This window comes from Mya arenaria, chromosome 13, assembly GCF_026914265.1.
Source record: "Mya arenaria isolate MELC-2E11 chromosome 13, ASM2691426v1".
Classification (NCBI taxonomy): domain Eukaryota; kingdom Metazoa; phylum Mollusca; class Bivalvia; order Myida; family Myidae; genus Mya; species Mya arenaria.
Genome location: NC_069134.1, coordinates 53,658,754 through 53,684,146, shown reverse-complemented (window position 1 = coordinate 53,684,146; position 25,393 = coordinate 53,658,754). Strand labels below are relative to the sequence as shown.

At 32.6% G+C, this 25,393-nt stretch overlaps 3 protein-coding genes across 4 annotated transcripts in view; all 3 read left to right on the top strand.

Annotated features, from left to right (window-relative positions):
• The window catches only part of LOC128214291 (uncharacterized), a 106,006-nt gene that overhangs the window by 30,347 nt on the left and 50,266 nt on the right, over positions 1–25,393 (top strand). The window lies entirely within an intron of this gene.
• LOC128214288 (uncharacterized) lies at positions 1,606–24,557 on the top strand. 2 transcript variants are annotated; one of them, XM_052920683.1, is made up of 3 exons: positions 1,609–1,665; positions 20,343–20,373; positions 22,086–24,557. In XM_052920683.1, the coding sequence occupies exon 3, from the start codon at positions 22,088–22,090 to the stop codon at positions 24,185–24,187; it is 2,100 nt and encodes a 699-aa protein (XP_052776643.1). In that variant the 5' UTR covers positions 1,609–1,665; positions 20,343–20,373; positions 22,086–22,087; the 3' UTR covers positions 24,188–24,557. The 2 variants fall into 2 exon arrangements, with proteins under 2 accessions (XP_052776642.1, XP_052776643.1); XM_052920682.1 differs by lacking the exon at positions 20,343–20,373 and having other exon boundaries at positions 1,606–1,665.
• On the top strand, positions 4,453–17,103 carry LOC128214297 (uncharacterized). The gene is made up of 4 exons (XM_052920692.1): positions 4,453–4,541; positions 15,066–15,159; positions 15,779–15,854; positions 16,098–17,103. The coding sequence occupies exons 2-4, from the start codon at positions 15,086–15,088 to the stop codon at positions 16,269–16,271; spliced, it is 324 nt and encodes a 107-aa protein (XP_052776652.1). The 5' UTR covers positions 4,453–4,541; positions 15,066–15,085; the 3' UTR covers positions 16,272–17,103.

Genomic DNA, 25,393 nt, shown 5'->3' with positions numbered 1-25,393 from the left:
TTTGCGGGATTTTAGGTCCGGGTTTAATCCGTATTGTTAATAACAATTCACTACGTCACGGTTTTATTTGATATATTCGTTCAGTTCATTTTAGGGCATTGAGTGTAAGTTTATATATTATAGAGCTTTTAAAATCATTTGAAATGCTTCAAACTATGCACTATTAGACAGAATCTAATTTCGAATGCTTATCAGGTTATTATAAAGTTTGACATTAAAATAGTCGTGCTTCGACGATACGCGTGATTGTATTTGTGTGTACATGTATATTTTGTATATTTTCCAAAGGGCTACGATAAATCAAAAGGTCCCTTCGTGTGTTTCCGTTTAGAGACAGGAACTGAAAAGTAATCACTTGCAGAGCATGGAAGAGGAAAACACCGCAAGAGCATCTCCATAGATTGCCTGTCAGTCTGCCTGAATGCCTGCCTGCCTGTCTTGATACGTTATTTGACAAATTATTGTTTTGACTGTTTAAGAGCAATTTGACTCATTCATTTTGCGCGCTTAAACTTGCACAAAAAACATGTATTACAATAAAAGTTTAGATTACATTGCATTAAACAATCACTAACAAAAAATGTACTTGTACGTAAAGTTATTGCCTGTACAGGGAAAATACAGTTTTATACAGTTACATATTTGCTTTTAATATGAATACTGTTTCATGTAACTAGTTTTAAGTCTCGTACTTTAGATAAGTACCTAAACTAATGAAGAACTAATTAACGGCAGTGAAAGTTCCTTTCAACGCTGCAACAATAATGCTGTATCTTTGTCACTAAATCAGCAAGCTAGTATTTAGGTTTCTTGTTATACAGATAAAACGATATCCCATTTCACGATACGTCACAAACTATCTACTTTTTAAATGTCTTGTTTTTAATGTAAAACTTCAGGTCAATTTATCTATTGACTTTCCACCTTCTTGAACTTAATTGAATATTCGACTACTTAGCTTGCCCCTGTATTTTTCATTGCCTGTTATAAATTTTGAATAACAAATGTGAGTATATTTAATAGTTCTATTAAACCGGTGTCCGTTTATATATAGATGATTGTAGTGTATGTTCTGATTTGAGTGTACATTATGAATATCTGTATACGTCTTTGCAGAGCATTGCTGGACAGACACTGTACATTTTGAATTTTAAATGAAATAATGTGACTCACATCATTTGGTTCCTTAGTTATAAAAATCAATCTTTTGCACCAATAATCATTCCCATATATTTTCCAAGGCGTTTTAACCAAATTTGAACAATGTATGATATCACATAAAGTCAATTTCATAAATTTATTTGATATATTCCGTTATTTGTCATCTCATTACTAAAATCGGCAACGATGTTATGATTAAAATGAAAACTTGAAATGTAAGTCCAACGACCAAACACTTAATTATCTTTCGTTGCACAACAACCAAAATACAATGCGCAAGTAAATCAGTCACACTTCAACAACCCGTATCACTTGTATTCAAGACCGTATACATATTTCCATATTCGTTATTATTATTCGAAGGGAGAAAACTCAAAGGTATTGCTATTCAACCTTGACCTACGTGTAGATTACTCTTTTCTCCCTTTATAAATACTGTGTGTGGTTATTTACTTCCTCTTCCATGGCAAGTCGTGCAAATAGATATTTAAACAAACGAAAAAGGTCAGACTATCTTTTCTTATTGTATTAATTTCAATGTTGGTTTAATACTTCAAATATGTATTTAAAAAACAAAGATTTATGTGTTCTAAATCTATCATTTCCCTAGCAGTGTTTAACCTAGTCTAAATATATTTTTTTAATTAATATTGTACAGTAAAATTCTAAAAATGAAATACTTTCATAAACACAAACTCGAACGAAGAGTAGAGATCGATATTATTAAAAGGAATTATATTTAATCTTTGTTAATAGGTTGTTTATTGGTATGTTTCAGAAACTGAATGATATCAATAACATGTAACACATCAAAGCGAAAGTTCTCTGTCTAAACCTCACAAAAATGTATAACGGTTATTTCATTTCCTTTTAAACCTCATATAAAAGTTCGATTACCAATATCACTGATAATATTTCTCTATCCCCGTCAAACGAAAATAAAAGGGGGTATATTGCAGTCACAGTGTGGTTGGTCGGTCGGTCGGTCGGTCGGTCGGTAGGGCAGTCGGTGGGTCGCAATTTTCCTTGTCCTTGTCATTTGTAGCCTCGATTTATCGATTGTACTCGATATTCGTCTCATCACTTTTATAAAGACAGAAAAAGGTTATGGATATTTACTAACTTCTGCAAAAAGCATGACTATAGCATCACACGTACTGATTCCAGGTTAAACCATTTAAAGGATCATGATTATACTATGCATAATATTATATATATCATTAAAATATCTTAATTTCATAAATTTTTCACAAAAAAATAAATTTGTTAATAACAAACGATACTGAAAAAGGTTTCAAAAACCGAATGCATCGACCCGGGAACCCCGGTACTTGCAGGTAAGACCGGACCCACCACACCATAGCGACAGATTATTGAGGTTTTATGAAATATATAAAAACTTAAAAACAACTTGTAATTTTGTGAGAGTTGTTAAGCAAAAGTGTTTAAATTCAGCGAATTTGTGTACGAGAGTGACATCCCTTGTTAAAACGAACTCAACGAGATTTTAATTGAAAGAAAAATAGACATTTACTCTATTTTGACCGCATAAATAATAGTACGTAGTTACCGGAAAAAAAACATTAGCGACATCGATTTTGGACAACCATTATCGATTGTCGCGACATATTATTGTCAGCGACGATTTATCGCTTGTACTCAATAATCGTTTGATCACTTATATATATATATATATATAGAGAGAGAGAGATAGATATATATTTATTTTAAAGTATAATATCCGGCTCCTGATCACCATCTTATAATATACCAAATATTCTTTTTTCCAAAATTGATTGAAAATCAATCATTGGAGTATATTTTTTTTCAAATAGTATCTATACAAATTCTAAAAATACTAAGAAGAGGTGTTTCTGAATGACTACTTAAATATAGAGCAGCATTACACCTTCTTATTTTAGACACAACAGTCTTACACTGAACAAATTGTCATTACAATAATTATAATGTACCGAAACAAAATTTCCAAAACTAAATGAAAATCATTCATTGGTATTACTCATACTGTGTCAGTCGCAAATTCAAACATAGTATATATTGTGAAAATTATAAAACAAGGTTGCTTCATACATGCACATCTCTTTATGCGTCTGCAATCACATGGCTTCTTTAATGGCTATTACTAATACCAGTGTTGCAGTACCACAGTACCAAGCGGCAAAACCGAAGTATCATACTCTTTAAATCTCACCTTAAATATAAGTAAGCTACAAAAAATATATACTTTCTTTATAAACATATACAATTATGTATACACATTTATATTCAGATACAAATATGCCAACTGATTGTGTCATATTGAAGTTTAATCCGCTTTACAAATTCCGTGTACGGCAGACAAAAATCTGCTTTAAAACCACTTCTTCTATTGTGAGAAAAAAGTTTTTATTAATAAATACACAGCATACTGGAACATTACACATTGAAAAAATACGTTTAACTGTTGAAAATGAAACATGAAAAAGGTTTCGGTACGATGGTACAATTGCACGTGCTTTGTAATAGCATTACTGCTTGATAATACAAACATTTTTATAACAAGTGCAACATGATCTTTCTTTTATCATGAGTGTAGGCCTTCAATCAGTCATAAAGAAAAAAAAAAACAATTATAAACACTGATTGTTGCGATAATTGACGGGCGTGTGTATGCAATTGGCGAGCGTATGCAATTAACGAGTGTATGTAATTGGCGAGTGTATGCAATTGGCGAATGTATGCAATTGGCGAGTTGTGGCAATTGGTGCGTGTATGCAATTGACGCGTGTATCCAATTGGCGAGTGTATGCAATTGGTGCGTGTATGCATTTGGCGCATGTATGCAATTGACGCGTGTATGCAGTTGGCATGTGTATGCAATTGGCACGTGTATGGAATTGGCGCGTGTATGCAATTGCCGAGTGTATGAATTGGCGAGTGTTTTAATCTATGTTGGATTAAATTTCACATTGTTAAATCATTTACTGGGTTTCATTTAAATATGATTTGTTTTATAAAATTACATAAACTCTTTAATTGAGTTCGGTTTTTAAAGGAAATTTTCCATGCAGGTCTCATTCAACTTATAACGTGACTTATTAAAAGTAATCACTGATTTTTGTCTCTAATATGACCATTTAACCTTGACACCGAGTCGTACATGTATGCATTCCAGCTAGCGTTGCAATTCTTGTTTATTCACAGTGTGTATACGAGATAACATCGTTAACAGTACAGCTCAGATGTAGTTAGCGTCTCAATGTTTAACATGTTTATCAGTTGAATGTTAAACTCAAACATTGTAAGCCGCACGTACAATGTAATTTACGCAGGAAGTGCGCGTTTTGTACTAAAGAGAATAATTCAAACACATGTATAAGGTGAGAAGAAATATATATTCTGATTTTATTATGTGCATAATTATTTAAAAATACGGTACATATTTAATTATTTTATTAATGTTTAAAACTAATTGCTGATTTAATCATTTGATAAATGTCTGTTAGTGTTCTGTCAAAAGATTTTAAATGTATGAGGCATTTACAAATTGTAAACAGTAACCTGGATAAGGTTGATAACGATGCTTGAATAATATATATTTAAGAAATAATATGAACTAAGGCGCTGCCTCTACGGGCTTGAAGTGTTATTGCCGGAATCGTAGTTCTTTTTATGAAACACGTGTTCTACAATACATCGCGGCCGGCATATTTGGTCTCTCGGGCCATCAAGAACAACTAGCTGTTTTATATAGACAAGTCGAAAAACTTTTCAGTACATGTTCTTTGAAGTTAAGCACAGAGCCTTTTTTATGAATATTCATATGGCAAGGACAAAGAGGCTTTTTTGAATGTGCTTTTCAGCTGTATAATTATTTTGATATCGGGTCTACAGTCCAGTTACCAGAAAACCATTTTTTTTTTGAAGAAGTTAAAGATACAGACCATTATTTGTCCATGATTTAATGAATACTAGTATGATAATACAGGCATATCTCCATTGTTCGCCATCTTCCTTGCCACATACTTTGCATGTTCTCTCATTATTTTGATTAATAATTAAGACCATAGTGAAAGAAATCGGCTAAGTAGTGTGAAGGAAATCGTTCCTATTACCAGATGTAAATCCTTATAAGTATTGGCCTTATAAGTATTGGTCTTTCACACCTTCCATAAAGCAAGCAGTAAGTATTTCACAGTTTATTAAAGAGTCCATAATTTTCACTATCTACATACATTTATAAACTAAAGCTATGAAATATGAGATTAATATGCACATGGCCAGTGTAAATGAGTAATGTGATATTCATACAGTTATGTTGCAGTAGACAAATTATTAAATATCATAAACAAGAACTAGGTAGCATATAATCATAATGAGGATAAAACATGAGCATTCAGCTGATACTGAAGACATTTTTTAAAAAAGTAAAAGATGAGTATATGGTGCAAGAACTCAATATCTGCTTCTATATCTATATGCAGTTATTGCACTAAGGTGATTTATTATTTATTATATTCTTGTAACAATAACATTCTATACTCATACTTGAAGATTTAACTTCAACACTATCCATTTCATAAAATATGTCGATTTAACTGCAACATCAGTAAAACATTCCTTTGACCAAATGCATGAGTATAATCCATGATTAACAGTAAATAAAACAATTCTTTTTAATATCACATATCAAAAGCATTATCACATTTGAGGGAAAGGTCAAACATAAGAATATTACTCAACTTTCATTAAAACTTCTTTTTTTCAAACCAAAAGATTTAAGGGGTTTACTTCCATTTTCAAAAACTAGTAACTAGTATACTTTTTAAAGCACATTTCAATATCTGCAATATATTTCCATCACATAAGTGTTTTGTTTATAGTAAGTATAATTGTAGAATAAGTCTGTAATTAGAAAATAAATATATGAAAAAAGTAAAAGAAAAAATGCATGGATTTTTTTTTATTGAAAATGAAAACAAAAGTGAGCCTTATATTTTGTTATATCATTTGAAAAGTTTTGCTGTTACTTAAAGCTGCACTCTCACAGATTTACTGTTTTGACAACTTTTTTTTATTCTTTGTCTTGGAATCTTTTATTCTTTGTCTTGGAATTAGATTTTTTTTTTGTAAATATCTGCTTACCAGTGATGAAAGACTGCTGACAAAAGATCAGATCGCAGATTTTAATATTTCCATTCCGAATTTAATGTTTTATGGCTACTAACGGTTTAATAAAAATCCATAAAACATCGTTTTTGGGACGGAAATATGAAAAAACTGTAATCTGATATTTTGTCAGACTTTTATCATTGGTTTGTAGATATTTACGCAAAAACTTGTTCGTTCGAAGACAAATAATAAAAAAGTTGTCAAAACGTTCAATCTGTGAGAGAAACAGTGCTATTATTTTGATATAAAGTCTTCTTAAGCATGTATGTACAATGTTTTTGTCCTGAGTAATATGACATTATATAAATATTGCATGGCTTCCAGTGTGACAGTACATATTGTCAACATGAGGAAAATACTGTTACCCGAGGCGAAGCAGTATTTACCCAAATGTTGACAATATGTACTGTCACACTGGAAGCCATGCAATATTTATTTTATTATACTGAACACAGACTACACAGTTACATTTATATACATATAAAATTATATAAGATTTTTACCATAACACAACTTTCAAGTGTAATCAATTTGTTCTATAATTATTGTTTGTTTACATAAGCTGTCATTTTGTTGCCAATGTCGTTTAGAAATAAGGCAAACACCGGTGGTAACCAGAATCCCAATACATTTTAATAAGCGCTTACCACTTCAGACTTGGGGAAACTAAAAATGCCTATATTTAGATGCACGTGCTATGTGGCTTGAGACCACAGTTATTTTTACTATATTGTTCATTTTAAACACTAACCTGGCTTCTCACTTAAAAACAGTCCCAATTGAAAAACAAGTAACTGGCTGCTATAGAACAATCCAAGATACAAAATTTAATTTCAAGAATACATAGGGTTGACGAATGCGTTGTCTCACAAAATTGAGTAGTAATACATGACCCTGAGGTCAAGACGGAATCAGGCTACAAACAACCAATTTACATAGTTCCACAGGCAACGATATTTCCAATTTTTACACTAAAAACCATCAGGTTTTGCAATACAGTGTCAAATTATGTTAAGCTCTATGCAACAGGGCCACCTGTTTCTTCTCTTTCATTCAACTTTAATAAAATATTGATACTTGAACACAAGCACTCTTTTTTCTGTATTCACATCCGATCTTGGTCAACGGGGGGCAGATAACTGTGGTCTTGAGCCTATTTAAGCAACATTTTTTTCAGAAACAGACTTCAAAACTCCTATAGTTCAACTTCAGGCTATATGCAACACATACTGAAAGTTTAACAATGATATATTAAACACTAAATGAATGAGACAAGTATTAGCACCTGTGGTATTTTCATAAAAAAGCAGAAACAGCCATTTCCCTCAAATGGTAAGGCACAAACCTTTGAAGAGCGATTATTTCCTTATGCATTGGAATAACTTCACGAAGTAAAGTTTTCCTTGTAGCTTTCAATAATGTCTATAGAACAGACCACAAAAATGGCCTGCCTACTCTTTTAAGATTTTTTTCTATGCAAAATATGGTTTTTTCCACTTCATCCGCTTAGTGTTTTATATAAAAAAAGACAAAGAGCCAAACTGAAATGCTTCAACTTGTCAAAAATTTGGTCCACTTATATACAAAGGTAACAGAACTGTTCAGTTTAACAAAAGCAATTTAGTGATTATGTGTTTATAGACAGTCTAAACACCACTATATGCCAAATTGTATGCTTCTGGGACAAATGGCGCAACAAAGGAAATGGCAAAAAAACACCAAAACGGAAAGATTCATGACAACTGCTAGTGTTTTCATGTATGAGGTGACTACATGATGTAGAAAATGCAGAGACAGCATTATAATGCCCATTTTTATTTATTTTTTTACTTTAAGTATCTTTTTTGAAGGCTAGATTTGGCATTATTAATTCAGAGTACAGCACTTCACCATTGTCTATAAGTTACTTATTTACAGCTGATTTGCTATAAATCTCACTCTTTGGAATCATTTACACAAGTACTACAGAAATGACTAACATCTTCATTCTTCTGAAATATTGAATTCAGAGCTGCATCTCCTGGATTCAGATTGCAGGACTACCGCCGGGGGGGGGGGGGGAAGCCGCAGCTAACTGGAGCTTATTGGCACATCATGATCTGCAAGCAAGACACAAAAGCAATGTTTAACACTAATAAAACTGTCGGCCACTACTGTTAAAGTTTGAAAAAGGCCTGTAAACACTCATTTGAGGCATACACAATCTTTAATGTAGTCATAAATGTGATAAATATGCAGAAAAGTTCATGAATTCAAGGATTTTCAGGACAAATTTTATGAAATATATAGTCTTTTGGACATTTTGCAATCAGTTATTACCACTCAAAGGTTAATCTCATCTTATTGAGTATCCAGATGCATTTTGAAAGCATTAAAACCAGACATGCTTAGAATTTCTTCTTACTTGGAGACGGTATTCCTTTATCGGAAATCCTTGCTGAGAACCGGTATGGAAAACCATTTTTGACCAGCACTGGTTCTTGTCCTTGAAAATTCCTCTGTAGCTGCAGCAAGCAGGCTGGCTATTGAAATAAGCAATAAATTAGGGTTTTTAAGACATTTATAATGTATTAAGGTGTTTTTTTTAAAATGCATGAAGAGAAAAGGCTCTAATCTTTATGAAAGCGGCTCACTTTTTTTATTTCTTTTGCCTTGAGATAAGTTTTTCAATGTTTAAACTGAATAAATGAATGAATATATATAAATTTATTAATGAATTAATGAAAGCTGGCATTATTTCTTTAAAATAGGGATCTCATTGTGTTGCTGTGATTGTTGAAGTAGATGTTTTCTTTTCCATAAGCTGAAAATCATGCACACCAATGCACCAGTCAATTATAACCACAGCCCCTCAGGTCTGGGAGTATACCGGGGAAAAGGGCTGTGTTTTTACTTTCCAGGTGGCCCCGCAGGGCCGGGTGACCGTGGAGATTGGACCTTATATAGAATTTCTGGGATGCGGGGAAATTTGGCCGGGGTTTAACCATCAGTTCGTCCCTGCAGGCCGGGATTTTACCCGGGGTTTGCTGGACCAAAAGTCAAAGTTTTGATTAATTGCTTATAGAATTTGCAATTGATGTAATGTTTGCTTAGTAGAGTAAACAAAATGTGCGAATAGATGCACAATACAGACCAAAGACTAATACACGTCAGCAGTTTCATTAAAAAATAATATTATTTATAATTATCAAAGCCGCACCAGAAATGATTGACAAACAACATGAAAGAAATTCATTAGGAATGGAACAAACAGTATCAATGGTCTTATATGACCAAACTTACTCACTTTCGACTTCAGTTTGGATACAATTTTCCATTTTAAGATCTTGAAGTGCTAACAAATTTTAGCATGTCAGCATGTTGGCATACACCAAGTACAGCTCGGCGGGGCTGTCTGGCTGGTTCATCATCATTTCCTCCCGGGTCTGTTTAAAATATTAAGAAAGGAAAATAAATAACCGCAGTAACAACACCTCCTCAAACATACAATCATTGACACCCTTATAGCCTATAGATACAACATACTCAAGCAACACATTTCTGGCAAACCAGTTTAAATTGATGGGATTCAATATCTATTTGAGAGCTGGCTTTAATTTCAAACAGTAAAAAATATATCAATATGTTTGAAACAGTGAAAGATTGTTTTTACTGTTTATAAATGTCTATAAATCACCAAAAAGCATATATAATTAAAATGTTCTGAATTTTGCTATGCCTATGCTTTACTATACTGTATTAGAGCTGGCATTGTAAATTTCTTGTTCATTTTACATGAACAATATCGTTTTTTTAGTAATTAATATAGACTGTGTTTTAAGAACAAATAGAGAAGAAAATATTTCTCGACCATATTCTATCTCAAGTCAAAACAGCTGTTAGGAAGAGTAAATTGCACCCCTACAAGCATGTGAAAAATATTGCAAAAACCTCCACTGTTTTTGTGCTGAACTAATGACCCCGCATTTTTCTGATTATATGCAGGAGAAAAAAGGTTTTATTAACATTGATTTCCCGAAACCACCCCATTTACATAATTAATAACTTAAATGTCATTTTTTACTTTGTAGGAAAGAGTTTGTCTAAAACTGTCTTGCTTGCTTATACGTGCCTTCAGCTGAATAATTCTGAAAAGAGGCTAACTTCTGTGCAGAAATATGTGCCAGTTTAAGCAGGACATGTCAATTCATTTCATCTCGCCTAAAGGTATCCTTCTGAAAACCTTTGTAAAAAAACACACCAGTAAGACACTGTAGCTCTAGTGTTATCATGTGTTATCATGTAATTCTGCCAAAAAGAAACACTGCCTTTTATGCTGAAACCTCCACTGGGTTCATAATCTATAATCTATAATACTCACATTATAATGCTTGTTGAAACCAGGTCAAACATGCCAAATTTGATGGTTGTTGGGAGGGGAAACCCCTCCCGAACCCTCCCCTCTAAAACAAATTATGAATTACTAAACATTTGATTTCATTATTTGTGCTGAAATGTTTTTTTCTGTAATTTCATTCATACATCTTTATCGCTTAAAGTATTCGCGAGTCATCTGCCCCACTCCGCCATGACAAAAATATTAATTCAATTAACATTTTTAATTTTTAAACTGGGCATAATTACACTCAGGTTACCCACAATCGTGGCAGCAGTAAAACGGCCTAAATGGTTAAAGGGACTGTGTCACAGATCGATGCCAAATTTATGATCTTTTTCGACAATTTTCTTCTTTTTTTTCTCGCTGTTTTATCATCTGTGAGACAGCCCCTTTAATGGACGGACGAGTCTAGTCTGTGCAAGTTGGAACCAGCTACCTGTTTAACTCAGTTGGCAAGAGCGCCGTGCTAGTGTTCCTACGGTCGTGAGTCTGAGCCCCACACCAGGCTCACTTTTCTTCTCAGGTTTACCATATAAGCATGCACAATAATTTTTAATGAAAAACGAATGTTTTTTAGATTTAGTTTTTACTACTTAAGTTTTGACATTTTTATACAACACTTTAATTTTACAATACAATAAACAAAGTACACAATCGCACAGTTACCAGTTAGTTTGGCATGTATAGTGATGAGTCATAAATTATGACCTGAAGGTCATATCTGGATACCGATTGCATCAAGTTCAACTTAGCTTGTTCATTTTCCGTAAAAACCAACGTTATGTCATTATGGTATCCAAACAGCAACGTATGAACGATTGAATTTACAATAACAAGTATAATTCTTAGTACAACTCACCGTGAAAGCAACGTTAAATCCGTGTTATTGCATCATGATGAAAGTTTCAATATAATAGACACATTGAAGGAAGACGTCACGCGCACCTGCAATGTGCCTATATATATGCAAATCGTTGTTTACATCAGCTGTCGTAAAATGAGCATAAATATTATAAAGTCTTATACAACAGTATATTGTTATAAATACATATATTTACATTCCTATTGCACTAACTTAGATGAATGCATACTCTGTCAATTGTATTCATCAGGGGATCCAACGTGTTTTGTGTTTTGCGAATTATAAGTGAGGGAAATGTGTGATGCGGAATTAAATGGCGGTGTTCGAAGAGATTTTGGTGTTTTGGGGGATATTTTCACCTGGTAAGTAAGTTGTGTCTCCTTTTCTCGCATTATAAATACGCCTACCTAGAGGCCACACGTGTAAGCTTCTCTCAGTTTTTTAACCTATGTTTCTAGAGACATTTACAAAAAAGTTATTGAATGTATAAAGTGAACGATTGCTTGTTTACAAAGTGAAAACAGAAAAGTGAAAACAGAAAATTGCGTGACTTGAAACTGTGTTTTTTAATCAAAGTGCACCTTTCTTGTACCTATTTTAGTTATTTTTCATTGATTTTTTGCGTTGTTTTTATTTTCGACGGCTAGTGCACTAACATGGGAACTATACGGCCGATTTTTCTATGTTATAACACCTTTTATGTTGGGCGAGGAAGTTGTATGCAGTTTCTGTGTGATGCAGAATCAGAATAAGCGTGTGTTAATAAAAGTGTTATTAACACACGAGCTCTAAAACAGGTTAATATTTATAACAAAAAGCAAAAAGGAGCTAATTTGTTATAATTTTGCTATTTTTTATGTTCAGTGAGTATCACAGGTATAAAATTCAAATGTAAAACTTTTATTTTTTGTGAAATATTTTAAAATATTTAAAATTACTAATTATATAATCAAGTTTATATGCAAAAAGTTATCAAAAATGAACTACATGATAAATGTTTGATATGCTATTATAACAAAGTTCATTCCATCTTCGTTTTATAAATCATACAAAAAATGATTTTTATTTTCAAATTTCTTGCAAAAATGCTTTTTAGACTCATTTTCTGATATTCAATGCTTTTGTGTAACATTATGCTGTATCTGCAATCAAAACATTTTCAAATAATTTACTTTATTATCAATGTAAGGGTTCATTGTTGATTCTTAGTCTGAAAGCTTTAGTTTCAAATAAATGGTGTGTTTGTGGTCAACATATACATTAACTTTAATAAAGATGAAATGATGTAAAAAAATAAAAATATTGTTTAACTGTTGTTTTTTGTACAATATGTTTACATTAATTACGGTAATTGAAAACAAATGATGCAGTTACCTCCTTTTGTTACAAATTTGCTATGAAATTTTCTCTACTGAGGAGGGAAAATATTTCTTCAGTGTTTGTTTGGTTTGCCTGAAAATTGAGCACAATTTAATTATGTATATTTATAAGGTAGAAAATGTCTAAAAGTTAATAAATATTTATTCATACGTTTACAAAACTATCAAGCAAAACAAAGGAAACAAAGGTAATTTAATGTTTTTGCCCAAAAGTTGAGTAGTAGTTCGGACATCACTTTAATTCGGATTTGTTTTATTTATCAGTAAATATAAAAGAGTGTAAGTTAAAATAATGCACACTGTTTATATATCCATCTTTGCATTGTATACAAACAGTTTCAAAGCTTATTTCTGTCATGTAGGGAGCCATTTTTTTGTCTTTCATATTATAATGAAACATTTTTTTATTATGAGAAGCAGGACACTGATTATATTTGATTTTTTTTTATATGAAAAACAAGTACCGGTAAATGATATGTATACGGATTGGAAGATGTAAAAAATCATCAGACTGATTCCTTTTTGTTTCAGCTATTTAACGATTTTCATGCTGTTATAATCATGGACCTAAGAAAACTAAAGAAATACTCAAACGATGAAGAACGCGAGGAAACAATCTGTCTGAAGGAAATGAGAATGCGACGCTAAAGATTAAAGCTTAAAACCAAGCGAAAAGAGAAATATGAGGTAATGAAACAAAGGGATGCTGAAAGAAACAAGATAAACAGGCAGTTAGAACATGAACGTAGACAAAGCTGTAATAGTGCAGCAGAAAAGCAAAGAAAGAAGTGGAGAGAGAGAAAGCAAAACCAGCGTGCCAAGACTAAAAAACAAAACAAAATGAAGACATATACACTACAAACATGTAAACCTCCAGCACAAGCAATTCAAAAGAAAGAAAATGTGTAAGTAATGAAAAAGAAAAAAAAATGTGCTGAGGGTACAAAGCTGGAGAATTCGGATTAAACTGATGGAAATTAAAAATAGAGATAAAATAGAGATAGTGACAAGAATGACAGTGAAAACACATCTAAAAGTGAAACTCCTTTCAATTCCAGAACCATTGAGTATAGAGCTGTATCAAGGGCCAAGTTAAACATGCCGAAAACTTCAAGGCGAAAGTCAAGTGTACTTGAAAAGTTAATGAGCTCATCAAGAACCAAGCAAGAACTGAACAAAAAAGGGATTTTATTCACAGATAATTTTAGGAAACATCTGAAGATGGGTGAAATTGTTTTGAAATCAATCAAAAATAACATAACAGAAGTCAAACCCAAACAAGGAGGAACTAATAAAGCTAAGAAAAATGCATACAAAAATGTAATGCAATGTGTTCTAGATAAAAGAATCTCAAAGTATCATAGGTTTGGAAGTGCCATAACAGCATACCTTAAAGTTAGACAGCGAGAAGACATAGGATCACTGATATAAGTCATTAAGTTATCGGGTGGGGCGGCTTGCCAATAAAAAGGCAAAGGCAAAAACACGTTTGCACACCTGTCAAAAGAGACATTGAATCACATAAAATCACCCTGCGATGGCATTGAAGCTGTAGTAAAAAATACTTGTTACAATGCCATGATATCAGGAAAGGCAGTCATTGGAAATGCAGAAGATGCTTAGCAGTTCTGTAAAAATAAATTAAGGTATGAAGGCAAACTTGTTGAAAAGTACGATGGAAAATACATCTTAAAAAAGAGTATTGTCTATGTTGATTCGGTCGAAATAGTTAGAGAAGAGACAGGTGTGAGACTTTGCCTGGAACTAGAGCGCTTCATTCAGTACGAAACACTGGAATCCTATTTAAACTTCAAGTGAGATCACTGACTTGTTTCTGTAAAAGCTGTTGTCAATACAATCAACAGTGCGAGAATAAAGACTACGTAGAACCATGGCGTACCATTGAAAAAAAATAGTGGGAGCTCCAGTTCAAGAAACAAAGAAGAGTATTTCAGTTAATATACATGTTTTTCGCTTTTTTAATGCCTTTCATAATACAATTTTGTACATAAGGTAAAATATTAACACGCCTTTTCAATATTCAACTACTAGGCTTGTCCCTGTCAGTTTTCATTGTATTGTCTTGCTTTTTAGCTTTTCTATTACTATTCAGGGACAGACCTTTCGCTCGAAATGTTGTGTAAAGGCACATGTGCAATTGTAGCAAGTGACATGAAGGTAGCAACTAACACAGCAAAGAAAGAAAGGTGATCAATATTTTAAGCCAATTTACAACGATTTTACAATGTTTATTTTAAGTGTTCAAAATAAGCATACTGTTATTACAAATAATAATAATGTGAACTTTAAATCGAAGTTTTACATTTCTATTGATTTAAATAAACTTCTTGATCAATATTTGGTCTTGCCAGAAGATGAATTTTAATTTAATGCTTTTTTAAAATTAATCAATAGAATATGGAAGACAACTTAAAGATTATAGAATGAGTACCGTCATTAAAAGTTTTTTTCATCTAACTATTAAACCTGAGTGATCTTTCATAAGTCTAGTATCGAAAAGATTTTTTTTTTTGTAAAATTAATAACAGGTCATGTAACACAAAGATACCAAAATATCTTTCTGAGTATGATTTGCGACTAGCCAGTGGACAAAGTGGAACAATGTTGGACAAAAACAGGTACATTGTAGATAATGTGTTGAAACAACTCAGACAGACCTGTAATCTGTAATATACAAGTACTTTGTACAAATTGTGAGTTTTTAGTGACGTTTATGCCAGAAAAGCCAGTATAAATCATTAGTGACTTAATTGACAAAAATCCTCCATAGCATTAATAACAACACTATCTCTTCACATTTTTCAGCCAGAGTGTGAAAGTTGGTGCTTTTGTTCTCGTTGAGATATCATCTAAACAAAGCAAGCAAACTATTGTTGCAAAGGTAATTTAACAGTCTTTAGATTCATTTTTTTAAGATCTATTTGTTTAAAATATGGAGTATGTTGTTGATCTTGCACAAAACTGTATTAAAATCTAATAGACATTGAATTATTTCAGGAATTGTAGAAAATCTTTTTACATAATTCATAAACTAACTAAGCTTCATGTAAAGCGCATTTTATATACATTGAATAATAATAAAACTGTGCTTATAATGTAAATTTATCTATGCACTTGCTTCTAGGTAATGGAGATAGATGGGGATGAGGTGCAACTGTTCCTTATGGCAAGTGATACAAACTGTATATACAGATTGCCAGAAAGAGAATATGTTTCATGGGAGAGCATATCAAACATAAGAAAAGTTCTTCCTCAGCCTCGACTGTCTAAAAGTAGTACAAAAGATAGGCTGTGCTAGGAGTTTGTTGCATGAATTAATTGTGTGACTCACAGCCGATTCAGCTACAGTCATGAAAAGTGTCCCATCCGTAGACAATTGTTTTTTGCTTTAGATTTTCCGTTTCTTTGGTTTTTCTTTATGTCTGGAGAAACAAGAAGTTTCCAACTTGTATCTGTTTTTCTTTCAACATAAAAGATAAAGAATCAACATTTTTCATTACTTTAATTCTTAGAATGTCTGTTTAACTGTGAGTACCGTCAAAAAATATGTTTTTCTTGTTTGATAAATGTATTTTATTTTTTGTATAGCAAATGTAAAATTATTATGGCATGACCTTTAAGTGCTCTTGTAGTTAAGTATGGAATAATAATCTAAGCCATTTGTGTCAATAATTGCACATGTGGTCTATTGTGTCAAATCCGTAGACGGTCATTATATGTCTAATCATATAACTACTTTAACATGTACAATAGTTTATTATTAATAAGGAATAAAATAGTTATTAAAACTTATTATACTGGATAATAAATGTCATGCTGTATTATTTTCATAAACCGAATGTTATAAATATACAGGAGAAGTGTAGACATTTTAGACTAGTTTACAAGAAGTATGAAAGCAAAACATGTCTTTGTAAAGAAAGCTACAAAAATAAATGTTTATACTGTCATTTCAACTTTAATTATGCTGCATTTCTAGAGATTATTCGTATTGAAAATGTCATTTAATTATGCAAGGTTATAATTACACTTTTTGTCCCATCCGTAGAAGGTTTTTTTCGATATTTTGTTATGAAGTTAATGACAAACATGTTAAACATTGTTTCAAAACCTTTTCATTTTCTGTTATACCTTTGGCCATAGTTCAAATAAAAGTGGATTTTGCAGGGAAATTGTTGTATTTTGAACAGTTCAGATAAACTGACATCAGCTGAAAATGGAAAAAAAGAGTTTTAGAAACTTAAAAAATGAGAGAGAAAAAATGTGTTCACTTATATGAAAAAAAGTAATCCATCTGGTATAAACATATGTGTGGGCCATTTCTTGTGAAAAAAGAAAACTGATTTTAGAATATAATCAGTTATTTATAAAGAGTCATTGCAAGTAGGTAAATTAGAAAAAAACACCCACTGTTTTTAAAAAAAAAATGCAATTTTTAAAATATACCAGAACACTGACGCAATTGAAATGTGCAGTTTCACATATGCAAATAACTTAACTATAAGGTAAAATTACCAATAAGCAATGCAATTAGATCTAATTTTTATCCAAAGTGGAACACTTTTTGTCATTATATTATGTTCAAGGCGCAAGTAAAATATAACTCTCTTGGGGTTAAACCGTTTTGGTTAATGAAAAGTAAGATATATCTCTCTGTGGGTTAATTGTTATGCAAAAAGCTACATTGGTCAATGAATGCTAAGAAATGATTAGTTTTTTACAAAATTTTCTTCTATTGGATGATGACTTATTTATGCAAACAATAATAAATATGTGTGTCACAAGTCACTTTTAATAGATTGTTCAAAATGAATTACGTATTATTCAAACTCTAACTGTTGGCTTTTTATTGAAAAATATACCCTTTTTAATTGCCATATGAACGCGTCCAATACATCAGTTGTAAATTTTGCCCAATTGGTATATTTTTTCCAGGGGGCAAGTTAAACGCAGGGGCAAACGTTTGTCATATAAACAGTTTAATAGTAGACATAATGCCATAATTGCAAGTTTTGTCATATTTTTACAGTTTTGGTATACACTATGTCGTTTTTGCCTTGAAACATGAGTATACGGTACATGGTTTTCATAAATACGATGTATTTGTTCTTTGCAAAGCGCAATTTTAAACTTTAATACATATCCAAGAACAAGCACAACAACAGCAACAACAACAACAACCTTTAATGTATTGGTGATATTTATCGCAACAGCATAAACCAAGTTATACACATTGACCTTTAAAAGTAAACTTACAAAGCATCATGTTAAAACATTAACCTACGAAAACAAACCTTCAACTCATCAAGTTCTTTACAAACATAAACCTATGATATCAAACCTTCAACCCATTGAATTATACACAATTTTAAAAATGAACCTACAAAACATCAAGTTATGTACAATAACTTTTCAAAATCAACCTACAACCCATCATGTTATACACATTCACCTTTGAACATAAACCGACAACCCATCACATTATACACATCGACATTTGAAAATCAACTTAAAACCGAGCAGGTCATAAACATTAACCTTTGAAAAGAAACTTTTGAAAGAGCACAATGCATGTGAGTCTATAAAGTAGTAAAACAGTACATCCTAGCAACTGCAAATGTCTTTTGATTACAAGCAAATATTTAACATTTTAACATAACAGGAATGTCCACGTCCTAGATTTAAACACGTTTTTTTATCTTTACATTGTTTATTATCACACACTCAATGTAGAAGCAAATGTTTAAGCGGATTTTATACAAATATTATCCTGACATTTTGTTCGATTCTGCTCCAGATGCGTGTTTGTAATCCCGTATAATTAAGCTGAGAGAGCCCCGCAAGTCCCATCTTTTATTGTGTTGAATTTATGAATACATTTGATGATGTTTGTTTGCTCAAAATCTAGAGCCTAGACCCCCCCCCCCATCCTCCCATCCCTTCTTTTCTCCTAAAATTGTCCCAGTAAACACAATAAGTTAGAGAGATTATGCGTAAGTAACACCAAATAGCATTATTGTATACTTAAATTGGACATAATTCCCCTTGCCATGTTTAGAGTATAATTTTGGAGTTCGTGGGGAAGGGGGTGCAGGTTACAACGTGCGCCCCAAAATTGCGCCCTACTTAAGTGAAATCCTGGATCCGCCCCTGATATAAACATATTACATACAAAATATAGGACGCTCACAAAATGTGTTATATGTAAGGACATACAATAGTTAAAATTAAATCATGATATTGTGTGCGTGAATAAAGGACAATTTCAACATAAACGCTGACCATTGCTAGGAAACCCTCCAGTTTGTTTAATTTCGTTTTTCTTAGTTATCTCTAATCAAGGTTTATTTAATTTTATTGTATGGTACTGTATGCTTATTATAAATTTATCATGATACACATTTCAATTTCATGTTTATGTAATACTATATAGACATAAAAATTATCACTGATATTGTTATGATCTCGGATATCTAAAGTTGTTCATAAGGGGCGTACTTAAGCCTACTGCAGTACACCCGGACAATCTTAAGTTCCTTATAACAGGATCAAGTTAAGCTAAGCTCACATTTTTGTAAAAAGGATTCTTTGTTGAAGGTTCTTGCCTTTATGTTTTTTTCTTCGAATACTACTATTCAGCTAAAACATAAAAGACATTAACTTTAATTGCTACCTCTAATTCATCTACTTGATTTCATGTTTCATGTACTATCATTGTGGTTTCAACTATGATTTACAAACTTCATCCGGATGCTGTTATATCATCTATAACCTGTTTTGAATAAATCACTAGTGGATTCAAGGGGTTGAGGGGCGCATCACCCCCCCCCCCTCATAATTGTTATAGTGAACCAAATTATAAATAAATTACACCATAAATGTATCATTTCAGACTAAAATTTACGAAACCCCCTAAACATGTCACAGCCTATTTTTGGGCTTCCTGGGGAATGAGACGCATACCCCAAAGGTTCTTCTTAAAAGTACGCTCCCTCTAACGCCACATTCTGAATCCACCCTAATAAATAACCAGTAATTACCTTTTTAAAATGGATTATCAATTATTGGTTGAATAATATATCATGTGTCCATTTCTGTACAACGCTATGTGATATAATTATCATATCATAAAGGCGAAACCGAAAGTAGAAATTCCAAGGGGATTTCTGCAATTTTTCGCCATTAAATGAATTTTGATTGTGGTTTAAGCACACTGGTATGTTTAAAGTAAGTGCTCTTCCAACACGTAATACAGCTTTAACACAAAACAAGAGTTTATCCTTTATAATTTCTGATCGATATGAATTGCACTGAAACAATTAAACACCCCCTGAAATTTCAAAATCAAAATAATAACTTTAAATTACAGGAAAACTCCGATGCAGTCACGATTGCGTGAGGTTTGTTTCTAAACGCTTTTACTTTGTATTGATATGATATGATTATTCATGGTTTTCTTGTTGTTCACTCTGCTGTGTGCAGTAATATGAATGCGATTATGACTATAAAAACAATTGTTTCACTGAGATATAAACATTTTTCATCGAGTGAGCACCAAAAGTAACATTTTTATGCACCATTGAAAATGTAATTTGTTTTCTTCACGGGGTATAATAAGATTGATATCTTACTGAAAAAAAAAACTTTCCTTTTATCTTATTATTTAAACGGATTCGAAATGCCGTTAATTGTAAAAGCGCGGTACTTTTTTGATGAAGTATCAAAATTTTATTACATTTTTTCAAAACAGTGAGATATTAATAATATCTCACTGATACCATTCCATAAACTATTTTGCTTTTTACTATTATGGTTACAATATACTAAATAGCGTTTCTTACTTATTTCATATAAAAGCTGGTATGGTTAAAGTGCATTTAAGAGGCATTTCAGGAATGTCATGCCTACATAAACTATATTAGTTTATATCCTTTGAAACAGTAATGTGTTTACCTCATTTTAGCGAATACAATAGGTACCGTAAGTTTCTTCAGATTTAAAACTTTATCATACAAATATGTATATCTAAATAATACACATCTCAGCGTGGCATAGTATCATCCTACTTACTGTTTGTTAGTCCATCCTCATTGTTTAAGGACATATATTTACCAATACTCATTTCAAGTTTAACTATTGGAATGATTTATTTATTTACTATTATTATAAGTATTATTATTATTATTATTATTATTATTATTATTATTATTATTATTATTATTATTATTATTATTATTATTATTATTTCCAGTCATGTAATGAGGAACACGAATGTGTTCCATTATCTTAATAAAGAAGCTGAATATAGAATGTTTGAAATTTTATCATATTGCAATTTTTTATATTCATGTTTACACTCGGATATCCAACGAATAACATTGTCATACATTGCTGGTTAGTTTCTATAACACATCTAGTACTAACTTTTCAATTCATAAACGGTTGCAATAATGTATTTTTTATTATTAAACCATTATGCTGTTAGGCAAACAAAAGCACTCTTTTAATTAGTTGCTCGGACACATTTGTTAGAAACATTTTAGAATGAGGGCTGGGTTATTTTTATTTCAAATTATTTATTTTTATTTCAAAACATGTGTTGATGATAGAATACGTATGTTTTACATAATTAAAATGGACTTTATGTAAAAAAAAAATCAAACCATTTCTCCCGTAAATTGTCCAATTGTGTCTATATTTTAAGGAAGGTCAAGTAAAATAAAGCAGTGCCTTAGAAACCAAGGCAATATTACACCTAATGCCTCCTTTTCAGGCTTCATGCAATATATGTTTTAGAATGATTGTGAAAAGTATCGACGGTGGTGTGGTGACAATTTCGTTTATAATTTGACATGTTTGGTGCGAATCAAATCGAAATACATGTAGCTAAAGCTCTTAATAAACATGAACTTAATCGCATACAACTGTACATACGCATGTCCTGATATTGTATACAAGAAAAGCTACTACCGTAACTGAATTTACATTATATATTATACAATTGTTAAGGAATATTCTGTTCATTCAAGTAATACAAATGATAAATACGTTGATTTTAGATGTGTCAAAATATTGTAATAAACATAATAATATTGTTCTTGGTATTTGCTAGATATGGACCGGGATCCTGACCATAAAGCCTGGATGTCTCTCCGCCTGTCCCGGGTCCTGGACGATATTGGCGCCAACCGCCGGGTAGTGATGAAAAGACGGGATACATTCCTGCTTAGAGAGGCGATAGAGACACTGACTGATAAATTAGATGGTTTAAACAGTACAATGTTTCATTTCGGCAGCCAGTCAGAGGGATCTACAACACCAGGAATGAATTCAGATATTGATATGCTTATCTGTTCGGTTGGCATAAACATGATGTCAGAATGGGCAGACTGGGAGGCAGGGAGAAATAACTTGCTGATGGTGAAGGAGGAGTCAACTCCAACACAACACTACTGGCTACAGTGTATCAGACAAGACTTTCCAGAACCTGTGAGATATAACGGACAAGAAGGAACCGTACCTTATGTAGATGGACGAGTGTTTTTCAGTAATAAAATCTGGCAAGATGAAGGTAAACGCAGATTGGGAAAGAGGTTTGTAAGCAGTGGTCCTTCGATTAGTTCTACGGTAGAGTGGGATTTTGTTTTCGCTTACAAATGTAAATTTCTCCCATCGGAAGTCGAACGGTGGTTTGATCGCTCCAGACGTGGACATTGGCCAACACCGAAAATGTTGCAAGACGCAAGGGATTGTTCTTGTTTTCTTCTTCCCGATGGACACTTTGAGAGTATGAACAAAAAAATTGAATGGCGAATATCACCAAGTCAGATAGAAAGAATTCTTATGTTTAGCTTAACCAATGTGCAGTTAAAATGTTACGTTGTCATGAAGATGATTAAACAATACATTAACGAACAGTGTTTAAGTGATTTTAGTAAATTAACCTCGTTTCATTGCAAAACTGTTATGTTCTTTACAATACAGAGAGTATCACCAGCGGAATGGAGAGAAGATCGGCTCTTACAATGCCTTAGTTATTGTATTCAAACACTACAAATGTTTTTGTTGAAAGGTAATTGTCCGCATTATATAATTTCCGAAGTCAATCTATTCGAAGGGAAAATAACTCGCCGAGAGCAAAATTCATTAAAGGAAATTGTAGGAGAATTCATGAATTGTATACTACCAATATTGTTCAAAATACGAATGGATAGCTTAGGAATGCGGATGCAAAACCCTCAAAGCAGCATAATGGAAAGACGATTTACAGTAATCAGGAGGATAAATAATGGATTAGCAGTTGAATTAATAAAACATACAAGTTTGTTATTCTTAAGAATCGCAAATAAAGTATCAATTCCTGTACATATTCAACGGGTCTTTGCTGCATTATATGTGATGGAGGATGACGATAATACCCATGCTTTATCACGTTATGAGCGATTGGCGATGTGTATTCTTAAACCGCACATTTACTCCTTGCTCGCATCAATTATCTCGTCTTATTATATTGAACATGACATTTCATACAGACAAGAACTATTTACTCTCTATGAACGTTCTTTTGACACCGACGTGGCATCCAGCAGACTGAAACTGGCGTCCATGTTGTACTGTCGGGGAGAACTTCAAAAGGCGGCGGACGTGCTGAATGACGTTGAACGTAGATATGATGACAATGTAAAGGCTTTGTGTGGGTGTGGAACGAAATATGAAGGTGAAGAGATGTCCGAGTTATTAAGTGAAATAACAATGACCGATTGGAACTACGATTCTATTATACGTAAAGTTGCCCTCTGCGTTAGGTTTACACGTTCAGAAGCTTTCTGTGTACCACCAATTTTATTATATGAAATGAATAGGGCAATGCATGACGAAGTTCAACAAAGAACGGGAAGTGATGAATTCTGGATGGATATGGCCGTAGTAGACTCTCGACAATATCTCTTGTATATGCAGTATCTTACGTACGGAGACCTGGGACTACGCCTCAGGCAGTTAAATGCATTTCAAAACTTGATGGACTGTTTAAGAAGTGAAGAGAATATACGTAAAATGCATCACTTTGAAACTGCCGCCAACTTGATTGGCCACTGCTGGGAGATGGAGGGAAACCTTGAGAAGGCACTCAGTTTGTACATGAGTTCAATTAGCATAGTGCCTAGAAATAACGCAGCCAACTGTCACATCAGAAGACTGATAAACAATATGTAGTGAGGGGATTGTGTATTTAGGGAAAAACATGGAGAACTAGGGCGAAAACATGAATAAATAGGACGAAAACATGTTAAAATAGTGTGTAAACATTGGAAAATAGGGCGAACACATTGAGATATGGTGCGAACACATGGAAAAATAGGGCAAAATCAATAAAAAAATAGGGTGAACATATGGAGAAATAGGGCGAAAACATGGAATTATAGGGAAAAAAAACATGAATAAACTTGAGACAAATGCACATATTAAGCGTTTTTTCCTGTTGATTTCCAACTGACTGTTTTGTTATGACATTCAAGTATCATGTTCGCTAGTAAATAGAAACAGCCTTGAATGAAAAAAGTCCATGTCGCAATACATATACATACTCCCGTAAGATTGTTGTTGATAATTTGTTTGCTTGTTGTCATATGAGTAAAACAGGCTGGCACACAATAACGAAAAAAAAACAACAAGAGAACAGCAAATGTTTGAAATCATAAGGCAGAAAACAAAGTAAATACAAAATGAATAGAATATCCGGTTCAGCATAACATACTGTATTAGAAGTCTCGGTTTTATGAAGACTGCTCATTTACAGGAATAGTGAGAGTATACATCTCAGCCACCATGCAGTCTCGGTTTAATGTAGACTGCTCAAATAAATAAATAGTAAAACGATATCCATCAGCGACCCCACTGTCTCAGTTCAATGTATACTGCTCAATTTAAAAAACAATAGTGGGAGGAAAGCTATAGCGATCCCGCAGTCTCGGTTGTATGTAGACTGCCCATAAACAGAAATATTGAGAGCATAGATATTAGCTATCGTCTTATCTATGCAAATATATAGGAGCCGCATTGCGCGATTTTAGGCCTTCGGACATATACTTGCTGTTATAATGTTTTATGGTATCTAAATTAAATAGTATTTCAGGAAAAAATTCTGAAAACTTCATGACGATATCACTTAAATTTCATGAGATACGTGTTTACAAGTGAGACCATGTATTGCGCATTTTGAATACTAAATTTGACGTCATTCATATGACGTCGTTACGAAAGCAAATTATTCAAATGACGTGCATAATTTACCTAGCAATATTACAACTAGCTGATGATTTAAATTATTTTCTTAACACAATATCTTTAAGGAACATAATTTAAGATGAAAATGATGTATCTTTAATAAATTTGGCCGTTTAAACACAGACTATTAATGCA

What these genes read in the sequence shown, in the direction of transcription:
- LOC128214297 (XM_052920692.1), top strand. Translation starts at nt 15,086, where the DNA reads ATGTTGTGTAAAGGCACATGTGCAATTGTAGCAAGTGACATGAAGGTA. An exon ending in AACACAGCAAAGAAAGAAAG is followed by an intron (nt 15,160 to 15,778) that starts GTGATCAATATT and finishes CACATTTTTCAG; the next exon opens with CCAGAGTGTGAAAGTTGGTG. An exon ending in AGCAAACTATTGTTGCAAAG is followed by an intron (nt 15,855 to 16,097) that starts GTAATTTAACAG and finishes ACTTGCTTCTAG; the next exon opens with GTAATGGAGATAGATGGGGA.
- LOC128214288 (XM_052920682.1), top strand. Translation starts at nt 22,088, where the DNA reads ATGGACCGGGATCCTGACCATAAAGCCTGGATGTCTCTCCGCCTGTCC.